The 14,697-nt window shown below is 41.0% G+C and overlaps 1 protein-coding gene across 1 annotated transcript in view; it reads left to right on the plus strand.

Annotated features, from left to right (window-relative positions):
• KDM6B (lysine demethylase 6B) overlaps window positions 1–14,351 on the plus strand; it is a gene marked incomplete in the record, with an annotated part of 211,095 nt that extends 196,744 nt beyond the window's left edge. The window contains 5 exon segments of the mRNA XM_073622983.1: window positions 213–400; window positions 2,010–2,151; window positions 3,988–4,114; window positions 4,204–4,374; window positions 8,566–14,351. Coding sequence (XP_073479084.1) covers window positions 213–400; window positions 2,010–2,151; window positions 3,988–4,114; window positions 4,204–4,374; window positions 8,566–8,589 — 652 coding nt within the window.
• Window positions 14,352–14,697: the final 346 nt, after the last annotated feature.

Here is a 14,697-nt window from a genome sequence, read left to right on the forward strand (position 1 = left end):
GAGGCAGAAAAAAACAAAACAAAAAACCTGTGTGTTGCATTTTTGAAAGCAGTTTTCTGAGAGAAAAAAAATAAAAACGCTAACCACTCCAAAACACCTGTACAAAAATGCTCTGAGCTTTTTTTTTTTTTTTTTTCTGCCAAAAATACTGGCGTTTTATTTAAGGCCAGTGTGCATGGACCCCAATGATGATTTTAACGTATTCTTTTCAGGCACAACCTGGATTATCTGACTGGGTCATGGTGGCCAGTCCTGGAGGACCTGTACCGAGCGGACATCCCCGTCTATCGGTTTGTGCAGCGTCCCGGAGACCTGGTCTGGATTAACGCTGGAACCGTGCACTGGGTGCAGGCCATCGGGTGGTGCAACAACATAGCCTGGAATGTGGGGCCTCTAACACGTAAGTTGCACAGACGAGCACATCAGATTGCCTTGGGTTCCAGCCAATGATCACTGCTGCACCCGTCTACATACACAGCCATTTCTACAGGAACGTGTGCGTTGGGAATAATATGCTGGAATCTTTGGAAGCGACGTGCCATCATGTCACCTCTGGGTCTCGCTGTCCCTTTCCTCGCCCTCTGTGGCTGGGGGGGGGAGAAGCAAATGGAGTGCGATCTGCACTTCATTAGCTTCAGTGGAAAGCAGGTAACGCATCGGGGGTGGGGTTGCACAGATCCCTCATATCTCAAAGCAAAACGGTCTAAATAAAATGCTATTACTTTTTGGTCCCATGTGTGCTAAAATGAAAGTTGCATGAAAAAAAATTAATTGTAAAAAAATGCAAGTTACACCCAAGTACACAAACCTCCAAAAAAGTTGGAGCCCACTCCACCCCCATGCACATATAAAACACACGCGTCTAGGACGCCTACATACGAAAAGGTCAACTGTGCTACATATCTTCACGTTGGAGTGGGAGAAATAATTCTAGGCCCATTAGTCACAGTGAACCCTAGGCCAGTGATGGCGAACCTTGGCACCCCCAGATGTTTTGGAACTACATTTCCCATGATGCTCTACTACACTGCAGAGTGCTTGAGCATCATGGGAAATGTAGTTCCAAAACATCTGGGGTGCCAAGGTTCACCATCACTGCTCTAGGCTGATGACCTGTAGGGGCTTTCAAAGTGTTGCCTATGTAAAATATAGAGTACTGAAGATTGTCATTATTTACACTCACACAATTTTAAGGCTTGAATATATTATATATTACCAAAGAAAGGGGAAGTGATTTGCACTTGTTTGCCCTAAAATTAACTTTTTTTTTTTTTCTGAAAAAGTGAGCCTGATGAACCTTTTTAGTCTCTAGGCTCTCTGCTTGAACATTTAAGGCAAGCGAGCACATATCTTGCAGACACATGATCAGTGAATAACATGCATTTTTTAAAATGTTACTAAACCCAGGAGCCTGCATTCACTATATCTGGTGTCCCACAGTACACGGAAATGCAATTATTTTAGTAAATATAAACTGCTAAATACCTTTTTCTCATCAGTATATAGCAGTCTTGTGACTTCTATCAGTGTCTGATTAAAGCTTGTAGGAGGAGGCTATGAGGCTGAAGGACCCCTGACCCTCTATCTGGACAGTGCTTATGAATGTATGTGCAAATGTGTGCAGACTAAACCCCTTGTTTTTAAGGCATATTGTTAGAGAGGTCAATTCAGTTGGTCGCAGGCTGGTTGGTAGGTTGAGCTTGAGTATTGGGCGTGGTGATGGAAGGTGAACTGGAAGAATCAGAGGATTAGCTGAGTATATCTCCACTCTCCTGGACAAAAAATGAGCCGTTAACCCACAGCACTACTGCATGGGGAAAAAAATATTAATTCAGCTTTAAAAGAGGACGGTTTGGATTTATGGCCTTGGGTGTGCCTACTGGCTCACAGCAGTGTCACAATATGAGGGTCTATTGGCTGTCTTCATGGCTCATTGTGTACATCCTTGGTTCTTCTGCATCCACCATAATGTTTTTATAACGCGCTGATTCTTTGTTGTCTCCTCGCAGCATATCAGTACCAGCTGGCCCTGGAGCGCTTTGAGTGGAACGAGGTCAAGAACGTCAAGTCCATCGTACCTATGATCCACGTCTCCTGGAACGTATCGCGAACTGTGAAGATTACAGATCCAGATTTGTACGGCATGATCAAGTGAGAGCCCAGCCTTTTTTTTTTTTTTTAATGTCCAGATTTTAGTGGCTTGTCATCATTTATTCATTCTATCTGTAGCTGATGATTATTTTACCTTTTCCTCCTGGCTCTGGTCTCATTTTCGTTTCCTTTTAAAATAAATGAAATTCGTGGTTTGCCCATGCAGAACAGCAGAGTTGCTTTAGTGGTGGTCTCACCAGTAGCCCGCATCAACCTGTCCCTCGCTTCCCATTCTGTTTATCCACCAAGAAGAGTACCCTGTACTTCCATGTATGAAGAGCATGTGACTCAGGCCCCTTCCTTTCACATGACTGGGCTAGAGTTCGGTGATTGGATGCTCACACACCAACACTGCCATATTGGTCATAGGTAGGGAGTCCTCTGCCTTGTGTATGCTCCAACAAAAAAATGCAGCGCTTAAATACAGTGTCACATGAGTAATGTCCACCAAGTGAAAAAAAAGTAACAAGAAAAGAGTTGATTCAAAAAAAAAATCTTGGCATCAATAACTAATGAATAAGCATCCCAAAAGCATTGGTGAAACAGATGACATCAAGATGAAAACATATTAGAAGAAATATTCTTGTGAAAAGAACCGCCATCAATTTGACTGAAGGCTTACTGGAATCAATGGACTTAAGGGGGCTTATACCACCTAAGTTAATTGAGCTTGTGGTGATGAACACCATATATGGGAAACCGTCAAGGATCCAGATCACCTCAGTCACAGTTCCAAACCTTACAGTAATAATCAGCAACGGATGCACATCAAACAAATGGATGAGGCTCAGATGGAGGAAAGGAAGGACAGAGGAGGTCCTCTTGCTCACGCGATGTAACCAAAAATTGAAGAAAGGTTCCACATAGTGTGATAACGTTTAAAATGGCATTTATTAAAAAAGGAGGCCAAGTAAACACTCACGTTTCTGAAGCATAAAAAAGGCTCATAAGAAGAAATTTAAAGGCGCGATGATGTTGACAGAACTCGACCCAATGCGTTTTGTCTGATTAGACGTCATCAGGTGTATGCTCCAAGCCACCACTCAGATACTGCACAGGGCTTCATTTCTTTTCACTTCCAACTGGAGCTGCATGGTAGTAAAGGCAAGGTTATTTAGGGGCAACTGGTGAGGCTGGCATTAAAGTGTACCTGTTGTTATATTGCACAACTAGTCGAAGTGCAGCTTCCCTTTAAGCATGGTATCCCCTTGTGCTGTTTTACCCCCCACACACACACACGAGCGGATTTTCCGTCGGAAAAAACTTGGATGGTTTTTCCAAAGGAATTCCTCTCAAGCTTGCCTTGCATACACACGGTCACACAAGTTCTCTGAACTTTCGACCGCCAAGAACAACACTACGATGAGCCGAGAAAAATGAAGTTCAATGCTTCTGAGCATGCGTAGAAATTTTGCTCGTCCGGAATTTGTACAGACGATCGCATTTTCGGATAGGATGTGTGTGTGTGTATATATATATATATATAATATAATATAATATATAATATATATATATATATATACACACACATCCTATTTGTCTTGATAAATGGAGAGTTAAAGAATATATACATACAAATATATATTGCTGTGGACTGTACTAGCATTACATAAAGTGCTAACACAGCAAACAAGAAGTATCGTATTACTTAGGAAAGTATACATAGGGGTAAAAGAGTCAGACCACAAGGAAGCCAAGAATGGGGGAGCCCACATGTTCTTGTTATCTATACTCCCATCTCTGGTCTACTCTCGTCCCTTCTCCAGTCTCAGCTCAGATTTTTGGTCTCCTCTATTGCTTGTATTTACCTGTCGTCCTGGCGGTCTCCTCTTGCAGGTACTGCCTCTTACAGTCCATTAAGAGGTGCCAGATACAGAGAGACAGCCTGATTCGCAGCGGAAAGAAGTTGGCCTATCAGGCAAGAGTGAAGGATGAACCAGCGTATTACTGCAATGAGTGTGATGTGAGTACCAGTCTACAGTGGTTATTTTGAAGGGAGGGGTTATGCATGGATATCGTTTCTAACGGTCATACGACTTTTCTGTCTGATAGGTGGAGGTTTTCAACATCCTGTTTGTCACCAGTGAAAGTGGGGGGAAAAACACCTACCTGGTCCACTGTGAAAGCTGTGCCCGCCAAGTCAATGGCAACATGAATGGAGTGGTCATCCTAGAGCAGTACAAAATGGAGGAGCTTATGCATATTTATGACACCTTTCACCTGGTAAGAATCTGGGGTGGGGCAGAATGAAGGTGTTCATGTGCTTGTATGTTGAGTGTAATTCTCAGTATCTGTTCTTATTCTGTATGTCGCTCAGTGTTTTGTAACTTTATCAGGTCCTTTAAAACAAAAAAAAAAGGAGAAACCCACTCCTCTTCGCTCTGCCATTTTACAAAATCCAGCAGTACTGGTTGGTATTTGGAACATGGAAAAGACTGACAGCACAGCCAGTTGTCCAGTGAAGGACATGGAAATTCAGAAACAGGCGAGTTATACTGCCGCCATAGACAGTATATCCTAAATGTTCTTGAATTGTCCCTCAATGGATTAAAAGAAATGGTTATTATGGTACAAAATCTAATTTGTCTTCAGAACAGATTGCATAAATGTGTCAAAACATTTTACTTTTTTCTTCATTTTCTTACAGTACAGGACTCAGGATCTTTAGTCATAACCAAGAAATATAGGCAACTAGCCTCCGGCATTGGACACTGGTATAAGAAAGCTGCAGGGACATCCCCTCTGTAACACCTACCATTCCCACCTAGCCCCAGTTTTTGCTAGTGTCCTTATGTGATGGACGATATCTCTCCTGAGTGAACCTGCTTCCCCCTTTTTTGGTTTGGTTTTTGTTCTGCAAGATGCTTCTATCAAAAACCGTCTGCTCCATAGTCACTGTGGGGTTCTGCATCTGTTTACTCCTTGGCTGAGCCTTGGAGGCCAGGAAGAAGATGCCTGTACTGCTAGCCTGTAATGTTGCTTCAGGCACTGGATCCTGTTTGGGCACTCACCTTGGCACAATGTGCATCAGGTTAGGCACAGGGTGCTATGCAGCTACAAGGCTGAGGTCCATCAGCTGTTTGCTTTCCATCTCTGAAGGCCACTTCTGAAATATGCTTATCCAGGTGGGCAAAGCCAGGTTGTAGGCTTGTTCTCTGCTACCATGTCTGACTTTTTAGAAAGCCTCTGTCTTTTTGGAGGCTGTTCATCTCAGGGGATGCAAATGGGACCCTTTAGCCTCTTCAGGGTCGGTCTCTATTTCACTTGTGGCCACTTCACTGCTTGAGAAGGGGGGCCAAGGAGTATGTAGGCGAGGAGTCTTTTGCTTCTGCTGAATAAGACTCGGGAGCCATTCTCTACTGAGATCTCCAAAACCTAAAGGAAACCCTTTCAGTCAGGCACTAGAAGTCACACTACTCAAAGGGAAGCGGATTCTGTTTTGGGCAGAACATCATGTTGGGCCCTATTTACTGTTCACATTCCAGGCGTGGAAAATTGACTAACTTCCTCAGCAATCAACACCTGGATCCGGAGGAATGGTCTCCCAACCCTGAGGTGTTACAAGTTCTTTGCCACAAGTGAGGGACACTGGATCTTCTGGCATCCAGGTTCATCAACAAACTGGACAGACTTATCACCAGGTCCAGCGCACCTTGTGCCTTCACAGTGTATGCTCTGGTGCCTCTGTGAGATCAGTCCCATCTGATTTATGCCTTTTCTCCTCTACAGCTCCATCCTGCCCCTCTGCTCTGCAGGATCGAGATAGAGAGGGCATTGCAGTGATTTTCATTGTACAGGACTAGACCAGGGGAACTTGGTGTTCAAACATTCTCAGAATCCTGGTAGACACTCTGTGGGCTCTCCTGGATTGACGAGGCATTATTGTCCCAAGGGCTGATCTACCATCCTCCCTCTTGATTGCTAGCTTTTATGGTGTGGCTGTTTGAACCCAAGTCCTAAGGGGGACAGGGGCCTTTCGGACTTGCGGTCTTTATTAATACTCTTGAAGGCTTGGAAGTCACCTGTGACTGGAAGGCCTAGTTCATGATGGTGGGAAGCTAGGAAACTCTACCCTAGGAAATACTCTGTGGGATGTATTTTGTCTTTTTATAAAGGGTTAGTTCACCTTTAAGAAAAAAAAAGCCTATGCAGGTAAAGGGCTAGGACATTGCCGACAGACTCCCAACCGTTTTAAACCCCCTAACAACAATGTCCTCCTTCGAAACAAACCAAGGGTATACAGTGAGGGAAAGTAAGTATTTGATCCCTTGCTGGTTTTGTATGTTTGCCCACTGAGAAGTTATCAGCCTATAATTTTATTAGTAGGTTTATTTTAACCGTGAGAGACAGAATAACAAAAAAGCAGAAAAAACGCATTTCAGAAAAGTTAAATAAATTGATTTGCATTTTAATGAGTGAAATAAGTATTTGACCCATTCGCAAAACATGACTGTTCTTGGTGGCAAAACCCTTGTTGGCAAACAGAGGCCAGACATTTCTTGTAGTTGGCCACCAGGTTTGCACACATCTCAGGAGGGATTTTGTCCCACTCCTCCTTGCAGATCCTCTCTAAGTCATTAAGGTTTCAAGGCTGATGTTTGGTAAATCGAACCTTCAGCTCCCTCCACATATATTTTCGATGAGAATAAAAGTTTGGAGACTGGTTAGGCCACTCCAGAACCTTAATGTGCTTCTTCTTGAGCCACTCCTTTGTTGCCTTGGCTGTGTGTTTTGGGTCATTGTCATGCTGGAATACCCATCCATGACCTATTTTCAATGCCCTAGCTGAGGGAAGGAGGTTCTTTCCCAAGATTTGACAGCACATGGCCCTGTCCTTAGCCCCTTTTGATGCAATTAAGTTGTCCTCTCCCCTTAGCAGAAACACGTAATGTTTCCACCTCCATGTTTGATGGTGGGGATGCTGTTTTTGGGGTCATAGGCAGCATTCCTCTTCCTCCTCCAAACACTGCTAGTTGAGTTAATGCCAAAGAGCTGGATTTTTTTGGTCTCATCTGACCACAACACTTTCACCCAGTTCTCCTCTGAACCATTTAGATGTTTATTAGCAAACTTCAGACAGGCCTGTACATGTGCTTTCTTGAGCAGGGGGACATTGCGGGCGCAGTGTTAGGACATCACTCTAGCGGTATGACCGCGGGCATGTATGGAGGGGTACCGCAACCAAGTCACAAAAGGTGATGAGGTCTCAAGCCCCTTGGGAGAGAAACGGACATGCTGCATCCATGTAGGCCTACATGGATGCAGCATGTCTGTTTCTCTCCCAAGGGGCTTGAGACCTCATACATGCCCGCGGTCATACCGCTAGAGTGATGTCCTAACACCGGTTGGATACCTGTATTTAAACTCCTCCATGTGCCTGGTTTGCCTGCCATCTGCCACGCTATATAGAGGGATGCTTCAAAACCCGCTGTTCATCTGGTCCAAGGTTTACCTATGAGCCTGTTGAGCTTACTATCTGGTAAGCATGTATTTTTAATGGTGGAGGATCACTGCGAGGGGTGTCTTTCCCACTTTTTCACCTTTCCACATTGATCCCTATGAAGAGCTATCAGGGGACTCTTCCCATCTTCTTAGAAAATTTTCTGTTCTGGTCTAAGGACTTTGCTGTTTATTTATTCAATAATACCAATTTGGTTGGCACCTTTTGTTTTATATGCACTTGTAATAGATATAAATTAGTTTTTTTTTTTTTTTTTTTTTTGTGGCATAATTTCTGTTCATATATATATATGTGTGTTTTTTCACATTCACTTTATCACACAATTTGAGGGTTTAGCGCAGTTTTTTCTTTGTTTCCCTTTTGTCGACAAAGACTTTGACTTGGGCACCCCAGTTGAAGTCTTTGTCGACGAAACGTGTCGGATTTGATGAGTCCTTTCTGTGCCATTGCGCTTTTTTGAATTTTATGCTTTTGCGACTTAAAAAATGCCAACCCCCCCTAATTGACTTCAATGTAAATATGCCAGCCACATTGATTACATTTTAAACGAATGTTTTAAAAAATGTCATTTCGGTGCACCACCAGACACATGATTATGCCTAAAGAAAACAAAAAAAACCTTTATTGTACAATTAAGAGCACAGAATTTTAGAATTACCTGTAAATCCTTTTCTTGGAGTACAGTACAGGACATCAGTCCCATCGCTCTGGTTATATTCCCTCTCACTCCCAGTAGCCTCAGTTTTGCAGCAAGCAATAGGGAGATCATAGCGTTTGCCACCATCCATTCCCCTGACGGTAGTTGCCTATAATCCATGGTTATAACTAAACATCCTGTGTTCTGCATTGTGCTCCAAAAGAAGATATTTTACAGGCAAGTAAACAAAATCATATTTTTCCCATTTTTGTCCAAAATAATGTCTTTTGTTTTTGTTTTTTCTCTCCTCTTATAGACCCCTCCTCCAAGCACACGGTGATCTTCTCCCTGCTCTTCTGCTCCTACGACAGTCTCTCTCCCCCCCACCCCTTTCTCCACCCACCACATGCCAGCCAATCAAAACTCTTCCCCCTTCTTCCCAGGACCCAGGGAGAAGAGAGGGGCGGTGCTAATCAACCAGCCAAACAGATGTGACAGAGAGAGAGAGCCACGGAATGAGGGGGTGGGAGGGAGAGGAGCCACTTTTTTTTTTTTTTTTTTTTTTTTTTTTTTTTTTACTTTTTTTTTCGTCTTTTTAGACCGAATGGCAGCTCATATATTTCACTCTCTCCAGCCAATCACAAGCCTTGTTTACACAGATCCCGCCCCCCTTGCGGGAACAGCCAGTCAGGATGCAGGATTCTACATGTCTTTGTCAATAATTTTATTATTATTTTCCTTCTTTGTTACATTTTTTCATTTTTTTTTTGTAATTTTATCAGGAATATTTATTCTGAAATCTTGAATTTGTGATTTTTTTTTTTTTGAAGGGGGGGTGTTTTATGTTTTGTGGGGGGTGTATTAATTTGTCGGGTGCTTTTGGAACTGTTTATTTCCTAGGATCAGGGGCACAGTATGCTTTTTAAAAAAAATTTTAAATGGGGGGGAAAAAAAAAAAAAATAAGTACAGAGTGGTGCTCCGGTATGGGAAGTAGGGCGTGGCCTACAGGGCCTTCGGCGGGAGGGCGGTTTGATAAACAGATGTGTTATTTGATGGATTTGTTGTGGGGAGGGGGGTAGAACTGTCTTTTTTGGGTTGCTTCGGGAGCAACTGTGAGCTCCATAGGGGATGCTGTCATTTACGAGTGTCGGTCGCGCTGAAACTGTCCGTTTTTTGGGCCAGACCAAAACTTTATGAAAAATGCGACCTGTCACCCACCTCCGAAAACCGCTTCTAGCAAAAACTCATAGGCAGCAAAACGGCCTCGCCTGGCAAAATGGCCGCCTCACAGTGAAGGTGTACGCTTTACAAACTCTAATCGGTCAGGACTGAAACGTAAGGCTATCGCTCACGATTCCAGCGCAACTCAAGGTTGAAGATCAAGCATGAGAACACTGTCGAGATTGGGAGCCGGAGGCCCAACTGCCACCCTCCGCTCATTCGTTCTTCTTTTTTTTTTTATTTTTTTTTTTTTACGTAAGGTGAAAAAAAAAATGGCGCCCTTACCACTGCGACAGAAAAAGACCTCTCTCCGCGATGTTTTAAAATAGAAAAGAGAGAGAGATTACGGGTTTTTATAAATATATATATATATATAGAGAGAGAGAGAGAGATGAATATCTATTCACCAAGTTTTATTTTTTGTTTTCTCCTTTTTAACCATTTTCCTGGACATTTTTCACTCCCCCTTTTTTTTTTCCCTCCTTGTTTTTTCTCTGTAAAATAGAAATTTTATAAATAAATAAATATACGTATATAAATATTATATAGAGAGATTTGGTTTAAGTTGGCTATGGAAAGTTCCCATCTGCTGGTTATTTTTGTTTTTGCTTGTCTATAAATTTGTCGTCTTGCTTGTGTGTTTTTTTTTTTTTTGTTTTTTTTTTTGTTTTTTTTTTTTAGTTTTGTTTTTTTTTTATTTTATAATTTACTTCATTTGCAAAGGTTTTGCGCACACCTAACAATTTCTGTCCCTTTTCTGCCTGAGGAGAGCATGTTTAGAGCTCGACTAACTTTCTTGTTGGCCTTCCTCGTTTTGTCTGGAGCTAACCCAAATTCTTGACTACATCAGTTTTTAAAGGTGTTCACACATTTGAAACCGAATTATAATGATTATGACGGTTTTCATAAAACATGGAGCCAAGGACTTGACAATCTTTTTGTACTTTGTTGAGTTTGAGACAAAGGTAATTTCTGGACTTTATGATCAAAAGTTTGTGAGCGCTTGACCATCACAATGGTGTATGGACAAAAGTGGACACCACACCAAATTAAGTTTAGGTTTCAAGTGAATGCTAAAACCTTTTAAACAGTAAGCTTTAAGGCCCATTTTTCCTTAGCATGACTGTGGCCCTGTGCACAAAGCCAGCTCCATAAAGACCTGGTTTGATTGATTTGGTATGAAGAAACTTAGGTGGCCTGGCCTGAACTCGACCCTACATCCAACCTGAACTCCTCATATGCCACTTTGGCTAAATGGGCACAATTTCCCACAGACACTCTCCAAATTTGTGTAAAAAACCTTCCTAGAAGAGTGGAAGATGTCATAGCCTCAAAAGGGGGGCCCTGCGTATTGATGTCCTAATGGTTTTGAAATAGGATGTCAAAAGCTCATGTAGGTGTGATGGTCAGGTGTCCAAAAACTGATATTCAAGGCTGGTACAGCCTTGAAGGAGGCCAACTTGATGATATTAATGTCCATGGTTTTGGGCCTTGAAGGAGGCCAACTTGATATTAACGTCCATGGTTTTGGAATAGCAAGCCCATTTAGGTGTGATGAAGACAGGTGTCCACACACACTTGGCCATATTGTTAATTTATAGACGTCCACACACACTTGGCCCTATTTTGTTAATATATAGGTGTCCTAATGCCCATGTGTTTTGAAAAACCTGTATGATGTGAACACCATGTTAATCTAAGTCCTAGTGGTCGATCTTGGATATCAATTTTGTGCTTGGACATCACAAAAACCATATTGGGGGCATCTAGTGATGTCAGCGCACTGGATATCCATTTAACAGAGCATGCATTCGTAGGGATAACTATTCCCATTTTGAAAATGTCTCGGAATCATGGTGGTAGCCATATTGGCTAGCAGAGCAGCTATATTGCATGCACAGATTAATAAAGACGCATCAGTTCCCCATTTTGTTAGTGCTCTTGGATTTTGAACATAGAGAGATAGATTGGAAGGATAGCCCTATTTCATACAGAGGATGGATCAACGTTTGTGTGGTTTTCATTTATTTGGCCATTTCTGGGCCTCTCGGGATACAAACTGTACAAAATAGCCAGCTGTTCACACTACCACCACAGCTGGATCCCTAAATAAAAAATATATGTATATAGCGCTATGCTGTGCTGTATATTGATATAAAACAAAAGATCTACAAGTGATATTACAGATGTCTTGTAGCCCAACTTATTCCCACTGCACGGCCTGTTCGTCGTAGCAAAAGTTCAGAATATATAACAGGGCCGGCTTGTATAAATGAAATTTATTTTTATTATTAAAATATTAAATAGTTAAAAAAAGTCTAGTAGGAAAAAAAATGTACATAACTGTAATTATTATTCAAAGGGGGGTAAATGAATTGCTCAATTTACATTAGAGATATTCAGACAAAGCGTTTATTGATGTGTGCAGTAAAAGAAAAATGGATGACGTAAAGACCAAAACATTGCATTGTCCGACTCGTGTTACCCATAATTCCTATTGCTATCATTGTCTGATCTAAGCAAGATATTAATTGTTTTATTTTTGTTTGCTTTGCTGATATCTGAAAAGCAAATTTTGGGCTTTTGTCTGCACTTACATTGACTTATTCCGGCCAAAAGACAGACTGAGTTTGGCCGTCACGGTGAAGAGTTGAGGTTTTTATTGGACCTTATGGGTGATGCACACAGATACCCTTAAAAAAAAATACAGGGAAACTATACCCATACTGGAAAATCTCTTGCTTGCAAGCAGTGGGAACTGTACCATTGTTACGAAAATGATCCTTTCACCAAGCGTTTAACACTACAAAAAACATCCCATGTTATTTAAATCAAATCCAGTAAAAAAAACCTTGACGCGTTTTGCAATTGTGCAAAATGCTTCAAGGATTCTTCTTTTAGGTCTGTTCACTTGTGCATGTTTTTGTACCTCTTTTACAATCAACTTATGGCCAAGTAGAGTAAGCTAGTAGTTTCCATTTACTGGAATTTGTTGGATATGCCAGGACCAGGCGTGATCCTTGAAACAGGGTAGGTAAAGCCAGCTCACTTGTGGGTGCCTAATACAAAATTCCCCTCCTGGCTTGGAATTTATTAAAAATATTTGTTGGGAACAATCCCACATGTTTCAGATGCAGAACTCCTCCCTATGTCAGGCTTGGGCAATGATTGTTGAAATGACCAGGATGATCATTTCAACAATCTCTGCCCCAAGCCTTTAAAAGGAAGGGGAGTCACATTGGCTGTATCAGTTGTTTCTATTCAATGAAGATTTGGATTTCAAGTGAGATGGAACTTTGTACTAGGCAATCCAAACCACACACTCCCAGATGTTAATCAGTTGAGTTGATTTGGCCATTGTGACCAGAGAGCCAACAGCCTAGTAGTGCCCAAACCTTGGTCCATACCTCTACCATAAACTAAGCTCTGGCTTAGAAAATGTGTTTCATCTTAACTAAACATTACTTACAGCGGTCAAGCGCTATCCTACGTAGACCCACCAGACGTTCTCCGTTGGTGGAAACCGTTGCATATGGTTCATTTAAAAAGACAGAATCACAATTACTTGTGAAGAAATCTAGGGATATGAAAAAAAATGAATAGAAATAATATTCGTAAGATCTATAGGGTGTATATAAAGCATTTATTTCCTTAAAGCTGTGTCTACAATGGCATTTTAAAGGGAAAAATTACATTTTTGTTTCCATTAAGTATACATTTTGAGTTTTAAACTGTGATAACTGAAAGTACTTTTTTTGACTTGACCTACATTTTTCTTTATTTTTCTGTATTTTAAGCATTGCATTACATTGATTAGTAGACACTCTCCCTCTGGTGGAGTTGTGTATCAGTCTGTATGAGGACTGTTCATATTTTTTTTTGCACTGCAAATAAAGTTTGTGGCAAAAAAAGACTGAAATTCCTTTTAAAATGCTATTTTGAAGACACTCCAAAAAAAAAGTACCTAAACATAAAGAATTTATAAACCCTAATAAACTCAACAAAGCAAAAACATTCGACAGATGAGACCAAAAGATGCAATAGCAATTTAAACCTGCAAGGGGCGTCATTTTTCCCATCCAGCTGTTTTTTGGGTTTGTTTTGTTTTTAAACAGCACCAGTCTCGCACGGTGAAGGGGTCCATTTCTTTACAAAGCTTTTCACTGCTTTTGCAAACTTAATGACAGAAATTTGTAAAATTCTGGTAAATGTTGCTTCAAATCCTTGTTGGTCACTGACTCGGTGGCTACCCTATACCAAATGGTCAACATAAAATCAATCTATTTTTACTTCAAATATTTGAAATAAAAGTTAAATTGACAAAAAAAAAAAAAATTGTGTGCATCAAATTACTGAAACATTTCAAAGGTCCTAGGTGCTATCCAACTTTTTCACCCAAGGATAATTAAAAATTGTTACATTTCTTTTGGATATGGTACATAAAAATGGATGAAATGAAGCCACGATTTGATTGAATCATCCAATGAAAGCATTGTTGGAGACTCACAGAAAATTAATCTTTTGAGATATATATTTTTTTTTTTTTAAATGACACCCAGACTCTGTTTTTCAGATATTGGTCGCTAATGTTTAGCGTTGCTTATAACCAGTAAATGGGTAATACAAATACGATTTATTGCGGACACCGGGTGCAAAGTGCGCACCCTGGGATGTTTGATACTGCAGTCTAAACCGTTTTTTTTTTCTCTAGTAACCACTACACCGTTTCACAGCCACGGTCAGTCTGTTGCCTTGCATGACATGCTACCAGGCACCGTAAAAGGGGGAGGGAAGATCCAGCTAACAACCTTCTATTCCTTTTTTTTTTTTTTTTTTTTTTTTTTTTAATGCTTTATTTATTGTTCCTTGCAATTTTTTTCCCTCACAAGCCTCAAGTGAGATTTTTGTGTGCTTTTGAGAAAACAAAATTTGTTACCTTAATTTTTTTTTTTCCATTTGTAGGGTAAATCTCTTTTTTCAATGGTGCTATGGTTCCTAAACTTGTTGTACATTTTTTTCTAAAACGGTGGTGGGTGTAGCTGTTTTTAAAAGGGGTGTTTTTTCATTGTTTTATTTTTAATTTTGTTTTTTTGTTTTTTTTTCTTCCCAGAGGGAGGTGAAGTATAGGCGAAAAGTCTATGACTTGCTGGTGGGAGAGGGTTTCAAGTTGATGTTCTACAGTTGACAGTGGTGGGAAGGAGATTTTAAAGGAGGTCGGCAGCTAGC

The sequence above is a fragment of the Aquarana catesbeiana genome, linkage group LG03 (genome assembly GCF_042186555.1).
Source record: "Aquarana catesbeiana isolate 2022-GZ linkage group LG03, ASM4218655v1, whole genome shotgun sequence".
NCBI classification, from domain to species: Eukaryota; Metazoa; Chordata; class Amphibia; order Anura; family Ranidae; genus Aquarana; species Aquarana catesbeiana.